We start from the raw sequence: 24,002 nt of genomic DNA on the forward strand, positions 1-24,002 counted from the left end.
TGTGAGGAAGGCACACTTAGTTAGCAATCTAGCAATTAAAAAAAAGGATAAAAACATTTCTACATGGTTTTGGTAATTTTCCATCATCTTTGACTATTCCCCAGAATTCAGCCACAGTGACATCCAACATGTTTTCCCAGACTGCCATACAAACTCAGACTTGTTCGCTAAAGGTAAAGTAGGGGACTAACAGGATACTTAAAAAAAAAAAAACCTAATGTTCCAATCCTTTAATGAAAACAGTTCTCTGAGAGTAAACATACTATTCATTATCACTGGGGGAAAATACATTTAAAATCATATATTATAATCCATTAGCCTGTAGTTCAAATGTAAAAAGAAAAATCAGTATGTTCATTTGGAATTTAAATAATGACATGAAATAATGATTATTTGGTTATCATTTTCATGATCTATGGTCTGGAACACTATCAGGATAAATACCTGTTTTCTATAACTGTTATGTTAGTGTAAGGTCTTTATTAGGTTTATGCATTAAAATACACATACAAATATATGTACACCCATTCAGATTTATGGGGTCATTTCTATTGATAATTCAAAATCACCAAGCATGAATACATCCATTTGCCACACCACCAGTGGACTATGTTTAACTTGGCCACATACCTTATATTTTACATTTGGAGTAAGCCCCATTAAAGAAGAGACTATGTTTAATTAAGCCATTGTTTTACATCGATTGCTAAACATATAGTACCATACAGCAGGCGCTGGCCATGTTTCATGGCAAAATAGAATTTCTTTTAATATCTCCATAGGATACGGTCAGATGCAGGTGCACATGTGATTGGAAACAAATGGAACAATTTGAGAAAAGTTGAACAGATTTTTATATGTGTCAGAGAAGTTAAATCAACTTGAAATATTTATGTACAGAAATCCCTAAATAAAATTGAGGATTTTGAGATCACAAACAAATATAAAAAAAAAATCTAGTGAAATCTGTTAGGAAAGGCCTTGTCTACTATTGTGCACTGCTCTGGTATATCGCTCTGGAGCATCCCAATGATTTCAGTACAGACCATTAGTAGAAAAAAAATGAAAAAGACAAAGCTTTCCCATTTTTATTTATCCAACATTATAGCGACCACAATGTTCCATTTGCATCCCAGCAAGCCATTAATGACCCCAACAAACTGGAGAGATAAATAACAACAAATAAATCACTGGAGAGAGGCGCCATGAATGTTGATTGCAAGTAATGCGCACTGCTCTGAACGAGCACGACCACTGTCCTACTCTAGAGAGAGTAAGCCAAATTGAAGGTTTTCTTTTGCTGTTTTCTAGCTAAAGCATTTAAACATTAGTTAGCTGTTAAGAGGTGTCTGTCCTGTATCTTATTAATTAATTCCTATATGTAATATTTAAGGCACCAAAACCAGGTTGTTTCAACGAATGCATTAAAGAGGATTCATTGCTTATATGGATGCAAGCAATGTCCCAAATATCAGGATTCTGTCAGGATGATCCAGGAAACATTTTCTGATTTGTGCCTTAATGAAAGCTTGTTCATTTGAGTATCTATTTAAAGACCAACTGTGAATGTGTCTGGTTTCCAAAGCTGGTTATAAGGCTAAATAATGTTTCAAAAGTCTTCTAATAGACAGCTAAAATGAAAAAAAGATAATATTGCTAGTATAAAACAAATACGAAATAAGGAAATGCCACCATCCAAGCTTGTTCATCACCATGCTAGATTACAGTAAGCTAGCTCACTAGCTGATACAGTTAAATGGCGAGCACCAGCATGTTAACAGTTTTTAACTAAGTTTTAACTTTTGTTAACTAAGATTTAAGCACCTTGGCTAGAAAACCAATACTTCACAGGCATATTTTTTTCAATTGCAGAATGTGTGTTTAAATGAAATACAGTAATTGTAGCATTTTGATGGTTTTTAAATGGCACCATCAGCCTCGCTGTGTTCTTCAGGGGCAGGAGAAGTTTTTCGATAGATATTTGCAGCACCCTTCACCTTTCTGCCATACAGTAAATATTCCCCTGAACTCTCCTAGCATGATAATATATGAAAAACTCTGATACATTTGGTTATAGACAGCAATACATTTCATACTTTGGGAAATCACATGTAAATCACTAATTAAATACAAGAGTCTACAGTACATATAAAATGCAGGAAGAAAATTTACTTTGTAGGAGTATATATTAAGCATGTTATATATTATATACACACACACACACCCTCACCTAGTTAAAAATGCCATAGATTTGTCTCATACAGACGTGCCTGTTTATATATATATATATATATATGTATATATATATATTTATGTATATGCCGTTCTTTACCACAGCAGGTTGAGACCTAAACCAGGAAAAGCGTATCTCACCACATTTCATCAATATTCAGCATTACATTGTCTTTATCAAACATAGTTAAAATAGTGGCATCTCAGTACATGTCCTTAGCATGAATGGACACACTGTTAACACTTTCAATAAAAGTAATATGATTGTTCTATTTGTATATATACCAAAGTTTGAAAAACAACTTGATTTTTTTAATGTGCTTGTTTTGGATTATCTTTCTGCACCAATGAACATTATATGACCTTTTTTTTCAGTCCTGCCACTCAACTAATGCAAACTGTATGATTTGGTGACAAACTTGGCAGTGCGTATAAGCAGAGCAACATTATATACAAATATATTTATCAGCAGCAGATGAGATCCCCTGATCTGATGTTCATACAACCAAGTGTACAGTCTGCAGACTGTAGTATTAGCCTTTAATTTTTTTTCTTTGTTTATTGTTTTTTTTTTTTTGTTACAGTTTTGGAATGAAACTGCACAATGCACTAAGTATCAAAGCCTCATACAAGATACTACATGATACATTCCAGATTCTGGTGCATCAGAGACATTGGGGTAGAATACTGGGTCCAACCCAATTATCCATCGGTATCCATTGGAGTAGATACAGTTCACCTGGTCCCAATGTTTTTGTATTGGCACATGAGAAGGTTCTTAAAGGTCTTTTTAAAGGTAGCATTGCACAGAGCATAGCAGGCTGGGTTTATGGTGCTGTTGACATAGCAAAGCCAGTAGCCAATGGCCCAGACTGTGTCTGGCACACAGGACTGACAGAACGTGCTGATAAGGACCATCACATTATATGGCGTCCACGTAATGATAAAGGCCAGAAGGATGGCGAAGATTGTCTTTGTCACTTTCTTCTCACGGGCTGCCATCTGTCTTTTCCTTTTCACCTGGCTGCGGGCAATACTGGCGAACTTGCGTACCACCGTGCGTGGCCGATTGATTGGGATAGAGCGGCCCTCTGTGCCACTTTCTGGGGGAATTATCTCGATAGCAGTTATGCACTCATCTCCTGCCTGCTTGGTGACAATCTTGATCTTGGACCATTTAGAGGCTGGGTTGAGTTTGGGAATAGGGGCAGGACCAGATGTTAGGCCTTTTTGTGAGGTGCTTTCATTGTTGGCTCTTTCCTTGGGTTCTTTGGGTGCAATGCTAGCCGTGCTGGAATCATTTGAGCTCTCCTTCTCCTCATGCTGCAGGTTGCCATCAGCTTTATTGGGGACCATGGACTCATCTAGCTGTCCATTTTTCATAGTTTCAGCTGTGCTGCATGTATCCAGGCTGGGCTTGGGAGGAGACTGATTATTGTTGTTCTGCCTTAGTATGTGGCTCTTCAGCAGTCCAGCAGACCTCAAACCTTTCTTCTCCTTCTTAGCTTCTGGCTTTTGCTTTGACACACGGCTACGGCTAGCTAAGGAGATGTGAATGTATAGCACTGTCATTATGACCACTGGAAGATAGAATGCAGCGATTGCTGTGCCAAATGTGACCACAGGGTTAGAGAGAAACTGGATATAGCATGCTCCTGGTTCCACTGTGCGTTCCCCTACAATAAACTGCCAGAAGAGGATAGCAGGAGCCCACAGGATGAAGGAGAGGATCCAGGCCGAGGCAATCATCAGACCAGCCATCTTGGTTGTGCGACGTGTTGGGTAAGTTAGTGGTTTGGTTACACAAAAATAGCGATCAAAGCTGATAATCAGCAGATTCATGACAGAGGCATTGCTGACAACATAGTCCAGAGCCAACCAAAGGTCACACACCACAGGGCCAAGCGGCCAGTAGCCCTTCAGGATATATACGGTGTAGAGATTCATTGAGAATACACCAATAATGAGGTCTGCGCATGCCAAGCTGAACAAGAAGTAATTGTTGACGGTTTGGAGGTGCCGGTTGACTTTGATTGACAGCATTACCAGGATGTTACCCACCACAGTGACAAAACTGATTGATCCAGTAACCAAGGCAATGAAGACCATCTCCACGGTCTTGTATGGGCTCCCAGTGACCTCAGCAGCTGTACACGACCCACTGGTGCTGCTTTTGTCACAGCTGAGATTATCATTACTTGACAAGTTACTAAGTGAACCTAAAACACACACACACACACACACACACACAGAAACACAAAAAGATTGGATTATAAAAAAAAATCTGGAGGTATGGTTTAGCATTTCAGCTTTCTAATACAGGGTATAACAGTTACATTTTTCTGCCATTATTCTGCTTATTTCTTGCCATTCAGATTATCTTGAAGATAATCTGAATGGCAAGAAATCAGCAGAATTCAGCAAAATATTTCTCCCTCTAGTGGATAAATTTATTTATAATAATTTATATATAAATTTATGTTACCTTGTTCCAGGGGCCTGCTACTTATCTGCACTTCTGCTGATTTCAATACTAATAATTGTACTACTGCTGTTACTACTACTACTACTACTATAATAATAATAATAATAATAATAATAATAATAATAATAATAATAAACAGAACATACAACATGTCAGAGCAAAGTACACAATTAAAAAATGAGTAAATAGGGAGCAGACAGAGCTCCAACCACAGAGACTGGTCAAGTGGAATAAAGCTACATTCTAAACCACAAATAACACATATAAACCTACATTAATATTTATTTTATCTCATTCCTCATTTCTCCACCCATTACTATGAGGCATAATCATCTCTCCCTCAGTAGGGGTTGATATTCTATTATCTATTCCTTTTGAAACCTCTCTGATTCCCACATTCCTCTTTTCCCAATTTTATCTTGCTGTACTTTCAGATCACTGGGTCTTTGGTTTTTAAGTGATATAGCCATTAATTTAAGGGCTTCACAAATGTAACTTTAATTTTAAAAGTTAATTTTCCTTCCTAGAGGGTGCTTCTCTGGCACATTATATACAGCCAAGTGAACAAGACTCTGTTTGCCCTTTAGCAGCTATGAATTGCTTTACAATTCTGATTGTGCTGACAGGCACTAAACCTCATTATATAAAAATCAAAAACTCATAAGAATTAGTCTGGCTTCACTTAATTAACTTTCTTCTATCCAGGCATAACCTTTATATTGTTATCATTATTTTATTAAACAATTACAGTCAAGTATCTGTGGTTTATAGAAAATAAAATGTGTTTGTTTAATATTTTAAATATAAACTGGATTTGAGATAAACCTAATATTTAATAACTCACTGGGCAATACTAGCAGAGCATTTATGATCAGTTATAACTTCTATTCCCTTTACAAAACCCAATATTCCAGCCACTAGACTAGTTTAAACCAGCCCCTCTGACCTGCTCATCTGCCTTGTTAATACAGATTTCTTGTAGTTCTCATTTACCCATAGTATCACCCTCTCCCTACAGACATATGATGCAAGTATGATGTGTACTGTACATATGTGGACCATAACAGCTCACCCATTTGGAGTTATTACTGTCCATTAATATAATACAGAGCGTTCCCATGCTTAGACAGTATTATGTATTATTTCCTCTCCAAACTGGCCTTGTACTATAGCTACAATATGTACCATATGTACCATATGTTTCTGTTGGTTCTTTGTTTTCCACACCGGAAAAAAAGTGTAGCAGGGGTGGGATAATGGAAGCAATGGTGGGTGTACTCCTTGGGACTATTGTGATATTTGTGTGTCATAGTTGAATGTGAGCTTTGAAGACAATCAGAATAGATCCTGGGTAAGGCACCATTTCAACTTGATACAATGGCTCTTCATAAATTCCGCCATATTTGTTGAATTTCTGGCTTCAACAAAAACTACAGCTCTATGTTTAAGTTTATAAATTATAACAGGTCTGTATGTAACCATGGCTCTACTAGTGATTGGAAGACTGCTAGGGTGGGAAATAGGCATTGCTTGACCTGCATCCATGTATGCTTGTTCAATCACTTCCGTTACCCAACAGGCTAACCTGTCTTTAGACAGTAGAACCCCTTTATGGTTCTCCCCAAGGCACAGAAACAGCTGGTCAGTGACCCACTAGCTAGCAATCACTTCTACATAGAGCTTGAGAGCCCTCACTGGACACATTCTGAGCACATTCTCATAGGTTTATTAATATGCAGCAGCAGCAATATCTTTGCAATGATATATTCGAACTCCTGTCCCCAGCACAGACACTGCATGTAATTCTTGTAATTCCCTGACTCGTCTGGCCATAATGATAGACAGACAAAAAAAAAAAAAAAAAAAAAAAAAAAAAGCTGTTCTAAGTCACTTTTAAACCTACATCTTCTGTTGGCTCAACAGGCAAGTGCTTAACACCAAGTCTAGATTCCCCTGTTGAACCATCGTTTTACATGGAAGTTGGAGACATTCCGTGCCCTTGAGAAAATTTTTGACCAGTTCATGCACTCCCAGTGGCAAACTGTTAATTAGCCCCAGGTGTTCATAAGATTCTCTGATGTATGCCTTTAGGGTAAACCTGAACGAGACTTCTATCTGACTTTCCATTTGTTTGAATGCAACCGACACATGCACACTTGTATGAGAATGTCTGACCCTTTGTGAATACCTCAGTATGCTCCGAATGCTCCCAGAGGTCAGACCCATAATTTCAAAGTGAATGGTTTGCTGTGTCACACTGACCTGTTCATCTGGGACTGCAGGTCTGGTCTGATGGGTAGCGGGCGTGGAGGGCCCAACAGTAACATTAACAACAGGCAGAACCATTGGCTGTTCATCCAGAATAGGACTATTAAAACACTAGTTATATAGTCTGTTCCGTGTGCTGCAGTGTACAGGCAGAACCATTGGCTGTTCATCCAGAATAGGACTATTAAAACACTAGTTATATAGTCTGTTCTGTGTGCTGCAGTGTTATCTACAGCAGTGGTAGTGGTGGAAAATCATACAACTGTAGATCATCAACATATCCTGCCTCAAAACACTGGTCTCTGCATTGTCTGTGAAACAATATTGTACAGTGAATTGTCTCTTTGTTCCTAAAGAGATCAGCTTCCACTTCTTTATGTGTTCCACATTAGATGTTCCTTATAAATTTGACAATCCCCAGGCACAAGACTGTGAGATGCCTTTGAATAGTCTGTGAAGGAGTCAATTGACTTTTTTGTTTGACTTATGTACCTGCAAGATCACGACATTTGTTTGGCTCATCACCTGCTTTTGGGACTGTCCACACAGCAGCTAAACATCCAGATAAGGGAGTAGGAACAGACTGTGGTATTGCTCTAAAGTTACTTGCACAACACTTTGAATATGCCAACCCTAAGCCAAAGGGAAGGGTCTTTCCGCTGATATGAAAGCAGAGAAATTGCCTGTATTTCACAGCAATTGAAAAACAATATGGCATGTTTGAGAATTGTGGACATAACCAATTGTGTTTGTTCAGCGCTTTTTTAGTTTGATCGATTGATTGATAAAATATCTTGAAAGCAACCCAGCCAGGCACCATGGATCTGGATACTGTCCATGGATGCTGTTTCTATAGTGGGAACCACATTTCAGTCAGTAGAGCCAGTTGGTGTCGGTCTTCACCAGTGAACTGTAAGTGACTATGTATTTTTAGATACCATGATGGAATGCCACATTTCATGACTCATGCCCTGAAAGTGTGTTCACATTCTGACCTGTTTTTGTGCCAATTGCACTGTATCCTATGTAACTCCATCCATTTATTGTTGATGTTTGATTGTCACATATACATTACAGTACAGTGAAATTTATTTCTCTGCTATCAGAGCTCAGGGTCAGTCATGACACAGGTGATACACCTGTGACACAAGATACAGCCATGGCACGGTTAAGGCCTTCTTCAAGGGCCCAACAGTGGCAGCTTGGTGGTCCCAGGACTAGAACCCCCAACCTTCTGATCAGCCTTAACCACTGAGCCACCACTGTAAATGTAGGAACAGAGTGAGTGGGTTCAGAGGTGTGTTTATGAGAGAAAGTCTACTTGTATGTGATAGAATGGACAAAGTGAATATATTCAGATATACAGTAAACTTAGAAATCATTCTGAGTAGAAAACATTCTGAGTGTTTTGTAAGAGGAAGACTGTAAAACATGAGTTCAGAATAGATTAGTGTTAGAATATTAGAAACACTGTTAGAATAGTGTTTCAAAAGAGTTTGAATGTGTGTATGTTCAGGAGCAGCAAATGGTAATGGGAAAAGCAGATAGAGTAGATACATACTGTATCTTTGCAGATCAAAAATAATACATAACAAAATGAGAGTTGAGGCTAAGGGTAACTGTGATGGAGCTGGAGAGATCCATAGGTTAGATGGAAGAAGCTGTTCACAGTACAGCCATAGCCTGGGCACTCCACAAAGCTAGGCTTTATGGAAGAGTGGTGATAAGAAAGCCATTTTGGAAAATAACCATATGAAATCCTGTTGGGGCACTTAGCAAACGTGAAAAAATGTTCTCTGGTCTGATGAGACTAAAATTAAACTTTTGGCACAATGTGCTATGTTTGGCAGAAACATAACAATGTTCTTCATCTTGAGAACATCATCCCATCAGTGAAGCATGGTGGTGGTAGAATAATGTAAGGATAGATTTCATCAGCAGAGTCTGGGAAACTGGTTAAGACCCAAATACAGGGCAATCCTAGAAGAATAACCTGTCCACTCTAAAAGAAACTTGAGACTGGAGCAGATATTCAACAAGACAGTGACCCTACGCTTACTGCCAAAGCTACACAGGAATGGTCCAAAACAGCACTTGACGGTCTCCATCCAGTTTGACAGAACACACACACACACTCACACACACTCACACACACACACATACAAACCCTAAAAAATGTGAAAATGTCCAAGGGAGTGAATGCTTGTACTGGTATGCAGGTACTACATGTGTATATCATAATGTATATGGTAACAACAGTGTTATGGGTCATTATAAGTCTTCTCTTGATACGTTAGATCAAAACTGTCATTCTTTACTGTACTACATTTTTTTTATTGCATTTGATAATTAGCAAATGAGATCACCGCTTTTCTTTGCTGCATGTTGCTGGTCTGTAATATTATACTTCAGCAGTAAGACTAGCATTTAATGTTTAACAGATGGCCTCAGTCCTTCCTCTCCTCCTATTCTGATTTTATCAGGACATTTGTCATTATCTGTTGACAGGAGGAAATATGCCTCAGTAGCAGAGCAAGGCTGTATGCATCCAATTAACAGCAAATGCCCATATTTCATTGTCTGATTTATGAAAGATGCACAATCCAAACACTAGGGGGATCCTGCTGGATTAAAAAAAAAAATAAATTACGGAATAAGGAAATATACTAAATAAGATCACTATGAGATCTGTACATCATGCTCATGGCTGGATGTTAGCAGTGGGAGCAGTAATTAAATCAAATGTGTTATTTAATTAATTAAGGCACAATCTACCATCAAATAATCTTGGCATATATATATATTCTGCATGTGTTGTGTTACATATTTCAGGTGAGGTTTATCCCCAGCTATTAGCTATTGCATGATGCATTTAAAGCATCCACTACCTGGTCAGCATTGTGATGCTTTAACTTAGTCTACTAGTTTGCTTATATTTTGGGAAATAGAACCAGCTAAATTTGTTAGAAAATACTGCAGGAAAATTTAAATAATAACTATAAATAATAACTGACCAATCATGAACTTGCATGATGAGGAACTGTCAGAGCCAGAATTCACTGAGCATGCTGACACTGCTGTCATTTCTAACTCTGGATTTTCCCCCAGTGTTTTCCAGTGTTTCCCAGGGCATAGTGGTAGTGTTCACATTCAATTTTATGAAAAAAATTCTAAAACTACTTGAAATATTAAAGGCAAAGGGTGATCTCATCAAATATTGAGAAATTATACTGTTTTTTATTATATCTGTCAGCTCTGTGCCAGGGCTGTTATAAGAACAAGTGCTGTAGTGTGTGTTAGTTACAAAGATAAGAAGTGCAGCCATTATATCATCCCTCCCTTCTCCCTCTATTGCTTTTAAACTATGATATATTGTGTACATTTCAAACAGACTGATAAGCATGATGCTGTATTGATTTTCTGTGATTGCTCAATAAATGAGCTGAGATTCTAATTGGAAACCTGTCTCTTACACTTTTCCAAACTTGTCTCTGATACTTCTTAATGTTATTTAGAAGAATTTATATGCCTTGAATATGATTTTCTTTTGACTAGTAGAACTAGATGTCATTTTTAACTTTATTCATCTATAGTGAGGGATTACTGCATTCTAATGCACAGTAGGTACATTACACACAGTATAGATTTACAGAAGATGACATTTTTTACAATTTAGCCTATAAACAACATATTGGGGACGAATATGCATGAAGGTAGGTCAAATCTGTGCCCTGACAAGTACAAGTGAGTCCCAAAAGAGTGAGATCATTAGAAGCACTTTTGCCTTTGTATAACCTAAAAGCACAGTCTCCATGTGTACAAATTTCCCTGTGTGTTGCCTAGTGAAGTATGCATTAATTAGCATATGACACACTTTTCTGTTGCATAACATTGCTGTTTTCTCCTGAGTGAATCTAAGGCTGCAGGTCTCTAATGGCAGTTGGTGTTGGTCTTTAGATATGGTGTGGGTGAGGGCTTTGAGTTTGACCTCAACTGTTTGTGAGCATTGCCTCAGTTGTGTAAAGGGTCACAGCCCTTTTTTGCTCTTAGCTGAAGAGCACTGTAAATTTTCTTTAAGGTACAATTCATAATAAAATATTAAAGATTGTGGAAATAAGGCATAAGATCACAATGTTGACATGTGATCTATAACATGATATTCCTGCTGTGATTCATCCTAACAACCCTGTAATGGTAATTCACAGTGAGCGCTGTGTCAGCGGTGTCAGTTTGGAATTGGTGGGAAATTTCATATCATACGCATATGTCATACATCAGCTCAGTTATGTAAAACGTCATCACGCCCTAACTTTAGGCATGAAACAAATCCAGACTAGAGCTGACATACAATCAGAGTAAAGAGAGAGAGAGAGAGAGAGAGTATGCATGTGAGAGAGTTAACAAGCGGGAGTGAAAATAAGAGTCAATATGGTACTATAAAAGGAAAATAGATTGAGGAATGATAGCTTTTTTCTTACTGAACAGGTAAGGCATTTATTTGTTCTCTAATTTGAAAGGAATGATAGATGACAGCTTACTTATCTTCACTGTGGAATTGGTATTATTACCCAGTTGAGAAGTTGTTTAGCTAGAGAACTCCTATTAGGTGGCTGGTGATTTACAGGGGATGTTTGTGTGTTTCTCTGTATTTTTGTATTTCAAATTAAGTTATCTCTGGCAGGAATGAGTCAGCTTGCTTCAGTGTAAATATATTTATTGCTCAGTGTTTTAGCTAGCACGCTAACACTATTCAGTTCAGGCCTAACATTTTTAACAATCTGCATGCTATTAAAAAGAATTTGAATATTCATGTCACCGACTAGCTTCCATGGCCTATAAGGATACTTTTAATAGAAAGTTAGCAATAGTGTGTAATAGTAAAGTTCTGAGATAAGTTCTGAGATAAGTTCTTGTTTTTCTTGATCCAGTGTATAACTGCACCTGTACCTATGACCTAGAAGGTATTTTTTAAAAATAAGCCACTAAGTCACCTCTCATATCACTAACACATACAGTACCATAGCACATAATGGGACATTCAGTAGTAATATATTATAAAACCATGCCTTTATATAATGAAATCACCATGGATACAAACCCTGAAATCCCTGTATTAGTAGGCCTCTACAAATCACTCCCTGTTAGAAAGAATTAATGACAAGTAAATGAATGTCTGGGTTGTAATGTCTATTGTGTGCTTACTGTACAATGGCTTCTAATGCCTCCCTCTGATTATTGAGGAAATTTAAGAAATAAAGAAATCGGAGAATTGGTGGGTTGATGAATGACAAAGGCATGTAGAATTAGCGTTGGTGGAGTTCTGTGATTAAAAGAAAGCTTATGGCCAGGATTGCAAGAATGATTATGGACAGCTTACTTAATAGCATTTTTTTGTCATCTTTAATCATATTAAGTCAAGCAGACCTACCCTTAGGAGGCCAACAGAAGCTCATAGAAACAGAGGAAGAGTCAAATACCTAACTATTAGCAACAAACCATTGATCAACCTTCATTTTTGAGTCCTGGAATGGGAAGGCATCCTGAATATGAAGGCAGTGTTTTATTTCAAGCAAAAATGGTATTTCTAATACAAAGTACTGGTATTCAAAAAAGATATTTACACAAGAGTTAACTACCTCTTCAGAGCAAAAATTCAGGATTTTAGAAGCTACACACTAGACTTGAGTTGTAGAATGGACAGTGGAGTGAGTGGTACTTGAGGTGAATTTTTTAAATAGTTAATTAAGCTGGACTGACTGCTTTCTGATAATAATGGCAAGACTGTGCTCATTTAAATCTGCATCAGCATGGAAGCATCCGTCATTCAGCCACATAGCCAGGTTCAAATTTATTCTGTGACTACAATACACATATTCTGGGCTTACTGTGTCTTATGAGTGTCCCTAGATGCAAAACAATAGCTCAGCAACTATTGTTGGTGATATAGTCTAGACCTTTTCTCCTGAGAATGACAAGATGGTTCCAGAGAGTCTCGTGGTGCTGCTAGACTCACTCTGTTATATAAGCTGTCAACAATTTCCTCCTTTTTTTTTTTTTTGTAAAGGAGCACTGGGATGTAGAAAGCAGCAGCTGGTTATAAATACAAGACTTTGGTTACAGTGTATGTAACTATTACATGTTATTATATACATATCATTTTCCCAGGCCCCAAAAACCATTAAGCAGATTGGCTACTCTAAATTGTCTAGGTGTGAATAAATGTGTGTGTGTGTGTGTGTGTGTATATCGTTCTGTGAACTAGATGAAACAGGTAGTGAAAATTCATTCATAGTAAATGAATAACTGAATAATAAAAATGAACAACAATGAAGGTCAGCATGGTGTTGATGCTCGGTTCGCTAGTTTTCTCCTACTGTTCAAAAATATGTCAGTAGGTGGATTGTCTGTGCTATATTGCCCCTAGGTGTCAATGAGTGTGCAAATGTGTGTGTGAATGATGCTCTGAGATGGACTGGCATCCCATCCAAGTGTATCGCACCTTATGTCTTGTGTTCCCAGGATTGGTTCTAGATCCACCATGACCCTTACCAGGACAAAGCAGTTATTAAAGTAAATGAATGAATACTAACACATACTCACAAAAACCATACTTTGAGGTTTTCAGGTTTTCAAGGTATTCAAGCAAGAATCAAATAAATCTTGTTTCTATACATTGAAACTAAAGACATTGTTTCAAAACATTGTTAATTCCAACTATTCTCATCTGAATATTTCTAATTTTCATTACATGTCAAGTCTATATGTCCTCGGATACCTTATAAGAAGAGCTCATGTGCTTCATTTTTTTTGTCTTCTGTGACACATTGTATCTGCAGTTTTAAAGTTTAAAGTTTCTTCTCTCTGCCGGGACTCTCTTATTCCTCTCCAGTTACCAGCTGGCAGTGCTGAACAATCTGTTAGTGAATGCACACTCCTCTAGATCGTAACTTACCTAAGGTAGTGAGGCAGAATTAATTAGAAACACCAAGATGCACAGAGTGTGCACTCGATGTTGCCTGTGTTCAAAGCATTTCCTAAAGAAACAGGATGTTGTCTGCTTCTCAGGATTAAGAAATAATGCAAAATTCAGGAAAACGTGCACATGTATGTGTGTGTATCTTGGTGTACTGTAAATATCATCACATTCTACACTCTACACTAGTTTCATCTTTTCTGTTGATCTCATGTCCTCATTACTAAAGCTCTCTTGCTCTCTCTCTCTCTCGTTCTAAAACTCTAATAATAGTTAATGCGGCCTTCAGTCTGTGGCCAACCAAAGGGGTACAATATTTACCCCTCATTCAGTGTGGTCCAGTCCACTTGTCCTATAATGTTCTGCTCACTATTTGTGCATGTAGTCTGAAAATATGCCTCCCACTACCAAGCTAATTCAAAACTTTTGATGCCAGTCTGGAGTTAAACCATTCAGATTATATGGTTCTGGCTGAGATCTCTAGAATGGTTCACTAGCTCAAAATCCTTTCAGATGTCATCTCTGTGAGAATCGCTTTTTTCCCCAGGTATAGCCTATATTTTTATTTTATTTTTATTTCCTATTCCACTTTGTAATTTCCTTATTTTCCACTTTAGGTTGGTTCACTGTGTGTGTGTGTATCTCCTCCAGAAGAAAAGTGCAGGATAGCACACTACCTTTAGTGTGTATATGTTTGCGTAAGCATCTCTAGCTAATTGGCAGGGGAAGGCAGCAGCAGCACAACATATTTCACCCTGTAAAATGGGGTTAACAATTAGACATGGAGAGAAAGAAGGAAAGAGGTGATGCATAAAGAGAAAGAAAAAGGAACAAAACTGATAAAACAATGACAGAAGAATCTCTCCAATCAACACAGACATGACTGAAATGAGGTTGGAGTGTCTGAGGAACACTTTCAGTGAGTGTCTGTGATTGTGTATGTGCATGTTTGTCCTGGCTATGATTGTTGATTTTGTTAGCTGTATTGGACTACGATGGACTATCTAGGGAGTATTGCCATCTCACACCCAATGTGCCTGGGACTGCCTCCTGTTTCACAGCGACCCTGACCAGGATAAACCAGTTACTGAACATGAATGAATGAATAGTATAATAATAAGAATAAATAAAGAACAATGAGAATGCTAATTTCATTTAGAGTTCAAGTGTATTCACAGTCTGTTTGGTATAGTGTCACCAGGACAAACATGCACACACACACACACACACACAGACGCACGCACACACACAGAGCATGTAACCTTAATATTCATATTATTCTGTATATGTGATGGGAAAAGAAAGTTTCATCTGAGGTATAGAGATACAGACAAATATAAACCGGACAGTTAAAAAAATATATATAAAATGGACAGTTTTCAATTCACTCACACAGAAGAGCTAAATCTCCATCTGCTGGTGACATCCTTGATTTGACTGTGACAAAGTTAGAAGATTAGGGTCCCACACAATAAATTCTAAGAGTGTGTGTGTGTGTGAGAGAGAGAGTGCAAGAGAGAGAGAGAGAGAGAGAGAGAGAGAGAGATACAGAATAGGGCAGAGCAAGATGCTAGAGCTTTGCATGTCAATGAGCGCAAAAACCCTTTTTCTCTGCAAATCCTCCACTCCTATGGCACTCCTTGACAGCACTCAGCCTAGATTAAACCCCTGATCTGTAAACAGCAACTGTCCCCCACTCCTCATTCCTCTCCTCAAAACAGGGGAATGTTTGTCTCTGGTAAAGTCAATGCTTACAGAAGAAATTACAGCTGCAGCGCAAGATTTCTATTAAACAGTTCCCCTACCCCTTTAGGAAAATGACGAAATTACTTCTGTGTAAGAAACAAGTAATCATATATGCAGATGAACAGAGAAAAATACCAAGTGTTTGGAGGCTTGCTCTGACCACTGAAAGGACCTAAACCTTTACATATACTGTAGAATAGGCATGGTATTTAATAACCAACTGGAAAATATTGGTTATACTTTTTAGACTAAAAACCTAGACAAATGTCCAATTCAAATCTATGAAGAACAAAGGCATACAGCCATATGCAAAGACACTAATACGACTAAATACTAATCATAAGTTGAGATTTTTCATTTGAGATTCAAGAATATTTTATACATGGATATAACTTATTAGTATGAAATATCAACCTTCATTTTAACATCCAAGTGGCTATCCATCATTTTTTGTAGTTGTAATCACAAACAGTCAAAGTGATCTGAATTTCTCAAAATGTAACTATATATAATTTAATAGAGAAATTTAAATCCAGAGAGGATCATTAGAACATTACCATAAAGCGCTTCATCCCTGTTTTTTTACTGGTCCAGGTGGAAGAAGAACAGACCTGAACTCAGTCTTAATATAGTCACTTGTTGAGATGTTACATAGTATGCTTATCTCCGAGTTTGTGAAGCAGCAGTCATTTGAATCTTCACCTCATTTTGTAATATAATATAATATAATATAATATAATATAATATAATATAATATAATATAATATAATGTTCTGGGTCCTGCGTTGTATTAAAATTGTCTATATGAGTTCTATATGGATTATAGCTCTATATATGAGTTTATTATCTGAAGGCATTGATCGCCGTTTCTAAAGAGAAGGAAACTGGATTCCCTCCTGGAATACTATAATGATAAAGAATTAGATTCAATTATAATAATTAAGCTAAACTTTGTTAAGAGTTTAACCTACTAGAAACAAAATCAACAACATTTTACTCTCACTCTCAGGGTTTCGTCTTCCAAGCTCTCTCTCTCCCTCTCTCTCTCTCACACACACACACACACACTGTGTATATCTTTACCACACAAAGATCAGTTCAAAGGTCTTTACCTTCGAGCGCGCACTCCAAAGCATTTTTACTCACCGGTAAAGTTCCAGGGCGCAGGTCCGTCCGCTCCAGTGCTGTTAGTAAAATTCATTTTGCATGATTATTAAAGATGCATATCAAGGCAAAAGGGGAAAAAACCCATCAAAATCCAATTGGTTCACACTGCGTAGTTTCTCCTTATCCCTTTTAAAAGTGCTGTCCTCATGTTCCAGCTACTCTGCTCTCCCCGTCACGCGCTCTGAGCACACGAGGCCCCCGCCGCTGCTGAGAGACTCGCGAGTACAGCAGCCATTTCCGCCTGACTGATAACAAAACTGAGCCTTTCACTGGACGGAGTTTTTGTGACTCGCCAGATGTTGAGCGAGATCTCGACGTCTTTTCAAGGACTTTAACGCAGATGAGAGTTAGTGATGTCATTCGATGCCAACCAATCACCACAGAAGCCGTCGGTCCGCGCGACCCACAGTTTTCAGCACGCAGTGAAGAGAGCGCTAGTGTTAGAATGAAAGACCAACAACACTTTTCCTCCACATACCACACAGAAAAATTCGAAGCGCACAGCCACTACGTCCGCCAGTCACCTAAATAACTAAAGATGCCTTTTTTAACTTATCGGTTCATTGAGCTATCGTAGAAAGCCCATGGAATGTGGAGGATCGGGCATTTTATATCTGGTTGTGTTACTACTTTTGAATCATCCAGCTATTTTGTATACAGTGACCATGGCTGGAGCGCATGTACGAAGCCCATTTCAGCACCATCACGGGTGGACAGCTCACATCACACAGCGCGCGCTAGAACCCCGCGTCAATTACTGTTCCTATCCGACCGGATAAACATGAACTCTGCATGGGCTCACTCAACATTGCTGGTTTCAGCACTCATTTACGACCTATAGGTGGGTGTTCTTCAAGGGGGTGACTGACTAACGTCATTAGCTTCATTAGCTTCTTTTTCTTCTCAAAAGTGTTTTCCACACTACAACCACCAACTCACACGTAGCTGTACCATATAGTCAACCATATAGTCCCCTTTATGCTTTTCTCATTTCTCATTTTGTTACATTATAGCACTATAGCATCGCTTGAAAATGGATTTTTCAAAAAGATTATATATATATATATATATATATATATATATATATATATATATATATATATATATATATATATATATATAAATTAAGAATGTTATGTAACAAAATAAGGAAAAAGTGAGAGTGTGAATGCTTACTGAATACACTATCTATCACAGTTTAGAAAACAAGGTTCACCATGAGTCGGTTTCCCATCTATGTGTAATATATTTCTTGCATGCAGCAGAAGCAATGCTTTGAAAAAGCAATTTAAATTTGTTCAGTCACACTCACACATGCTTTCAGTTAACACTCAGCCATTAGAAACATTTATGGGGAAGGTGAAACTACATCTTATAGTCTCCTATGTCATATGTGTATTTACTACACAGTGGTGGTATTAAAAACAAAATAAAAATAAAACTTCAGCTACAGTTAGTCCAGAATGCAGCAGCCAGAATCCTCAGTAGAAACAGAAGATGTGACCACATCACCCCTATCTTATCCACACTACAATGGCTCCCAGTAAAATTTTGCTTTGACAGTAAAATACTGTCATGGCTTGCAGCACCTGAGCAAACTTTTGGTCTTTTGTGATCTGCCACGCTTTTTGTTTGTACCTCGAATAATGAAGGCTACAGCAGGGTGCGGTCTCTCTCTCTCTCTCTCTCTCTGTCTCTTGCGCTGTCAAGCTACATGTTACTACCAGAGATACCAATGATTCTGATTCCTTCTGCTCTCTGGGCCTGTCTGATCCATGCCGATGGTTGGGGACTCCATCTTGGAACTTCTGCCTGGAAACTCCATAACCTGAAAATCATTTGGTACTGCTGAGGATGGCCTAGCAATGACAGTTGGTACCACACAGACACCCTAAAGATGTCTATGAATTTTCTTCCTTGGATAGACTAAAGACTGCAATTGCTAAGAACGGTTTACACTCAAGTTTCAATCATTAAACACTTGATAAGTGCAGTTAAGACAAAAAAAATGTAGCTTGTTTTGTTACAAAAGCTTTACCTCTGACTGTTATAACATGCTATTACTGGAGACTCAGAAGAGAAAATTCACTATATCAACAATTACACAAGTTTTTTTTTAATCTGTTTATGTATGTATGTGTGTATATATATATGTATATATATATATATATATATATATATATATATATATATATATATATATATATATATATGTATAGGGACACTGCGAGACCGTTGAGGGCCGAACACAAACACCAAGAGACAGTAGCTGCAGGGAACGTGCTCTTTATTTTCCTTTTTTTTCTCTTTAGTGTGAGGGAAATGAGGTGAAGGTGAGGGAGAGTGGGTTTGGTGATGCTTTGTGCGGGTAGGGCGGTGTTGGAGCTTGGCGCAGAAAGCGGGCGGCAGCGGCGCTGTGTCGAGATTATATATATATATATATATATATATATATATATATATATATATATATATATATAGGTGGGGCTTTCATGGATCTGACTTTTTTGTCCAGCACATTCCACAGATGCTTGATCGGATTGAGATCTGGGGAATTTGGAGGCCAAGTCAAGACCGTGAACTCTTTGTCATGTTCCTCAAACCATTCATGAACAATGGTTTGTGTGCATGGTAATGCAGATAGAGGCCATCTACATTACCGTGCTGTGCTTCTGTCCGGTGTTGCGTGGCGAAGTTGTAGTCCTGCAGGGAGAGGAACCAGCAGGTTACTTGTGCGTGGAGTCCTTGGTCATCCATTGAAGAGGCACGTGGTTGGTCACCAAGGTAAAGGGCCGGCCAGCTAGGTAGTACTTCATCTCCTCCACAGCCCGCTTGATGGCCAGGGTCTCCCTCTCCACTGCGGCATACTTCTTCTCGGCCTTCTCAGTGCCTTTTTCAGTTCCTCAAATGCTTGCTCGGTCTCCTGAGTGTATCCGGTCTGCCTGGCCTTTCCTGGTAAGGTCTGAGAGGGGAGAGGCAATTGCGGAGAAATTGAGAAAGTGAGCATGAAGTGCCTGTAATACCCAGCCAATCCCAAGAAGGCATGTACCTGTTTTTTTGTGGTGGGTCTTGGGTACTCTCTCACCGCTTCTATTTTCCTCTCCTGTGGCATCAGGCGGCCTGGCCGATGCGGTACCCCAGGTACTGTGCCTTGGTGAGTCCCAGGTGACATTTCTTGGGTTTGGCTGTTAGCCCAGACTTCCGGAGCTCTCCCAGGACCTCCCTAAGGTGGTGCAGATGGTCTGACCAAGTGGATGACGATGTTGTCTATATACGCTGCGGCGTACTGATAGTGGGGTCAAAGGACGATGTCCATCAAACATTGGAAGGTAGCTGGAGCCCCATGTAGGCCGAAGGGGAAGACCCAGTATTGCCAGTGGCCTTTAGAGGTGGAAAAGGCCGTTTTGGGTTTAGCTTCTGGGCTCAGGTGGAGGGTGGAGATGAATCGGGCCCTCCCCAGCCACTCCACCAGGTCGTCAACCCTAGGGAGGGGGTAGCCATCGAACTCTGAGACCTGGTTCAGCTGGTTCAGTACAACGGGCCTCTGGGACATGGTAGGGCCACTGTCTGACCATGACTCCCGGTGGGCTCTTAATGTCATTGTGCACCAGATGAGTGAGACCAGGGGAGGAAGAGAAGACTAGCTGCTGCAGGCAGTAGTTAATGGGGCCCACCCTCTCGAGGACCATGAACAGGCCCTGCCACCAGGCCAGAAACTTACACATGGCATCCGGGAGGAGGAGGAGGAGGACCTTGTCCCCGGGCTGGAACTCGCGGGGTTGGCCCTCTTCTGCTCATGCTGGGCAGCCTCCATGTGCTCTTTTACTATAGGCATCACCATGTCAATCTGCTCCTGCATTTCTTGTACGTACATGAAAAGGAACCGATAAGGGGAGGACTGCTCCTCCCAGGCTTCCCGGGCCATGTCCAGCAGCCCCTGAGGTTGCCTTCTGAAGAGCAGCTCAAAGGGAGTGAAGCCGGTGGATGCCTGGTGCATCTCTTGGATGGCAAAGAGGATGTAGGGGAGGAGAAGGTCCCAGTTCCTCCCCTCTTCATTTACCACCCTCCGGAGCATTTTCTTCAGCGTCTGGTTGAATCGTTCCACCAACCCGTCGGTCTGGGGGTGGTAGACAGACATCCTCAGGTGGGCAACCTGCAACAACCAACACAGATCCTTCATTAGTTTTGACATAAAGGGCATACCTTGATCGGTGATGATGTCCTTCAGTATCCCAACCCTGCTGAAGAGGAGTAGAAGCTCATGGGTGATGCTCCGGGAGGTGGCTTTCCGAAGCGGCACTGCCTCGGGGTAGTGAGTGGCATAGTCCACAAAGACCAGGATGTATTCGTGACCCTGGGCGGGGTTACGAGGTCCATGCCAGGTTTGTATGGGGTAGTTCTCTGACACTGGGGGCACTGCTGGCAGAAGGTGCGGACTTCCATGTCCATTCCTGGCCATAGAAACTTCCGTGTCCATTCCTGCTCCTTCGCCTGGTGCCGCAGATTGACGTGGGCTGCGGGAACTTCCCCATACACACAGGAAACCGTGAGGGAGGGAGAGGTGATGAGGGAGGGGCAGGCCAGGGTTACTGTGCTCCCTCAACAGGGTGTCCATCTGGCTATGTGGGGTGGCGTTGGGGTTGAAAGTCCCCATGCTGGTGGGGGAGAGCCTGCATGGGCCCAGGGCTCCTTGGGCCATTGTTCATGCTGGGCTACTCATTCAAAGGTCAGCAGATATGCCTCAACATCGTCCTTGGGCAAGAGTTTAGTAAGGAGGCACTGGGCCTGTCGGCAGGGGTCGGGGAGGGGAGCCATCAAGGAGTGGTTCTGGAGCTCTTGGATGGCCGCCTAAGGCCCCGGGCCAGCTCCTGGGTCACGGCTTGCTGCTGTAGGCTAGTTTGCAGGAATTGTTGTAAGATCGCCTCCATGATTGAGCCAGGTGTTTTGCTCAGGCCCGCATCCTCCACCAGTGTGGCGCTGCGAGACTGTGGAGGGCCGAACACAAACACCAAGAGACAGTATATGTGGGGAACATGCTCTTTATTTTCCTTTTTTTCGCTTTAGGATGAGGGAAGTGAGGTAAAGGTGAGGTGAAGGTGAGGGAGCGTGGGTTTGATGAAGCTTTGTGCGGTTAGGGTGGCTTCGGAGCTTGGCATGGCAAGCGGGCAGCAGCGGTGCTGTGTCGAGGCTGAGGCGGCACTGTGGACGCTCTTCAGATGGTGGGGAGATTGGCGTGCAGAGGCAGTGGCTCTTCCTCTCCGCTTACGTCAGCTTCTGGCAAGGAGGCAGAAACACACGTTAGTATGGTCATTATTTTCACCTACCTCCCCAAGAGAGCGGCTGCTGCCTCCTTTTATAGATCCCCATATTCCCCCCATGAGGGTGAATTGGCACTAGGACACTCATTGGCCACCAGCCATACACCATTTCATCGCTCCGCCCCACAGCCACATGAACTCCGGCTATCCAAAACAAAGGGGGTGATGAAATGGCGCTGTTCTTTCAGCACCGCACTGTCAGTCATGCGAGGAGCGTTGTATGTTTTCCGTGCGCGGACTATTGGCCGGCTGTCACAATATATATATATATATATATATATATATATATATATATATATGTATATATACACATACAGGCAGGTCCGGAAGTATTTGGACAATGATGGAGTTTTTGGGGTTTTGCCTTTATACACCACCACAATGGATTTGAAATAAAACATTCAAGATGTGATCGAAGTGTAGACTTTCAGCTTTATTTTAAGAGGTTTCACAAAAATATGGCATTTGCCATATTGGAATTACAGCCATTTTCAACAAAGTATCTCCATTTTCAGGGGCTCAAACATATTTGGACAGAGTGACATAATTGTAAATATAACCTGAATTTTAATACTTGGATGAAAATCCTTTGCAGTCAATGACTGCCTGAAGTCTGGAGCCCATGTTCTCAAAACTCAAATTCTGAGTTTCTTCCCTGGAGATGCCTTGCCAAGCCTTCACTGCAGCCACCTTAAGTTACTGCTTGTTTGTGGGTCTTTCTGCCTTCAGTCTTGTCTTCAGTAAGTGAAAAGCATGCTCTGTTGGGTTGAGATCAGGCAACTGACTTGGAAGAATATTCCATTTCTTTGCCTTCAAAAAGTCTTGAGTTGCTTTCGCAGTATGTTTATGGTCATTATTCATCTGCACTTGAAGCGGCCTCCTATCAGTTTTGTAGCATTTGGCTGAATGTGAGCAGAGAGTATAGCCCTGTACACCTCAGAATTCATCTTACTACTTCTGTCAGCAGTCGCATCATCAATAAACACCAGTGAGCCTGTTCCACTGGCAGCCATACATGCCCATGCCATAACACTCCCTCCATCATGTTTGACATATGATGTGGTATACTTTGATTCATGAGCTGTTTCTTTCTTTCACCATACTTTTCTCTTCCCGTCATTCTGGTACAAGTTAATCTTGGTTTCATCAGTCCAAAGAATCTTATTCCAGAACAAGCGAGGCTTTTTTAGATGTTTTCTGGGAAAGTCTAATCTGGCTTCCCTGTTCTTGAATGTTACCAGTGGTTTGCACCTTGTTGTAAACCCTCTGTATTTACATTCATGAAGTACATACATTACTCTTGATTGTAGATTTTGACAATGATACGCCTACCTTCTCCAGAGTATTCTTGACCTCTGTTGATGCTGTGAAGGGGTTTTTCTTCACCAAGGAAAGGATTCTGCAATCATCCACTTTAGTTGTCTTCTGTGGTCTTCCAAGCTTTTCAATGTTGTTGAGCTCACCAGTGCTTTCTTTCTTTTTAAGAATGTACCCAACTGTTGAATTGGCCACACCTAAGGTTTTTGCTCTCTTATAGATTTATGTTGTTTTTTCAGCCTAATGATGGCCGCCAACATTTGCATTGAGATCTCCTTGGACTTCAAATTGGTAGCTCCAGTTGAACAGCTGCCAAATGCCAACTCAATACCTGATATCAACTCCAGACCTTTTACGTGCTTCATTTGTTTTGAAGTAATGAGGGAATGGACCACACCTGGTCAGTTAACTTCTTGTCAGTCAATTGTCCAAATACCTTTGAGCCCCTGAAAATGGAAGTTCTTTGCTTAAAATGGCTGTAATTCCTAAATGGTAA

The 24,002-nt window shown here is 40.2% G+C and overlaps 1 protein-coding gene across 1 annotated transcript; it reads right to left on the bottom strand.

The window, feature by feature from the left end:
• Positions 1-460: 460 nt before the first annotated feature.
• On the bottom strand, positions 461-17,840 carry chrm4a (cholinergic receptor, muscarinic 4a). Its single transcript, XM_026946697.3, has 2 exons — positions 16,851-17,840; positions 461-4,451 (listed from the first exon to the last, which is right to left on the bottom strand). Exons 1-2 carry the CDS (start codon positions 16,903-16,905, stop codon positions 2,968-2,970), a joined length of 1,539 nt encoding a protein of 512 aa, XP_026802498.1. The 5' UTR covers positions 16,906-17,840; the 3' UTR covers positions 461-2,967.
• Positions 17,841-24,002: the final 6,162 nt, after the last annotated feature.

This window comes from Pangasianodon hypophthalmus, chromosome 25, assembly GCF_027358585.1.
Source record: "Pangasianodon hypophthalmus isolate fPanHyp1 chromosome 25, fPanHyp1.pri, whole genome shotgun sequence".
Lineage (NCBI taxonomy): Eukaryota > Metazoa > Chordata > Actinopteri > Siluriformes > Pangasiidae > Pangasianodon > Pangasianodon hypophthalmus.

Bases quoted from the DNA above. Each gene is read 5' to 3' on its own strand.
- chrm4a (XM_026946697.3), bottom strand. From the start codon at position 16,905: ATGAATTTTACTAACAGCACTGGAGCGGACGGACCTGCGCCCTGGAAC. The intron at 4,452-16,850 runs GTGAGTAAAAAT...TGTGTGTTTTAG, and splicing joins TGCGCCCTGGAACTTTACCG to GTTCACTTAGTAACTTGTCA.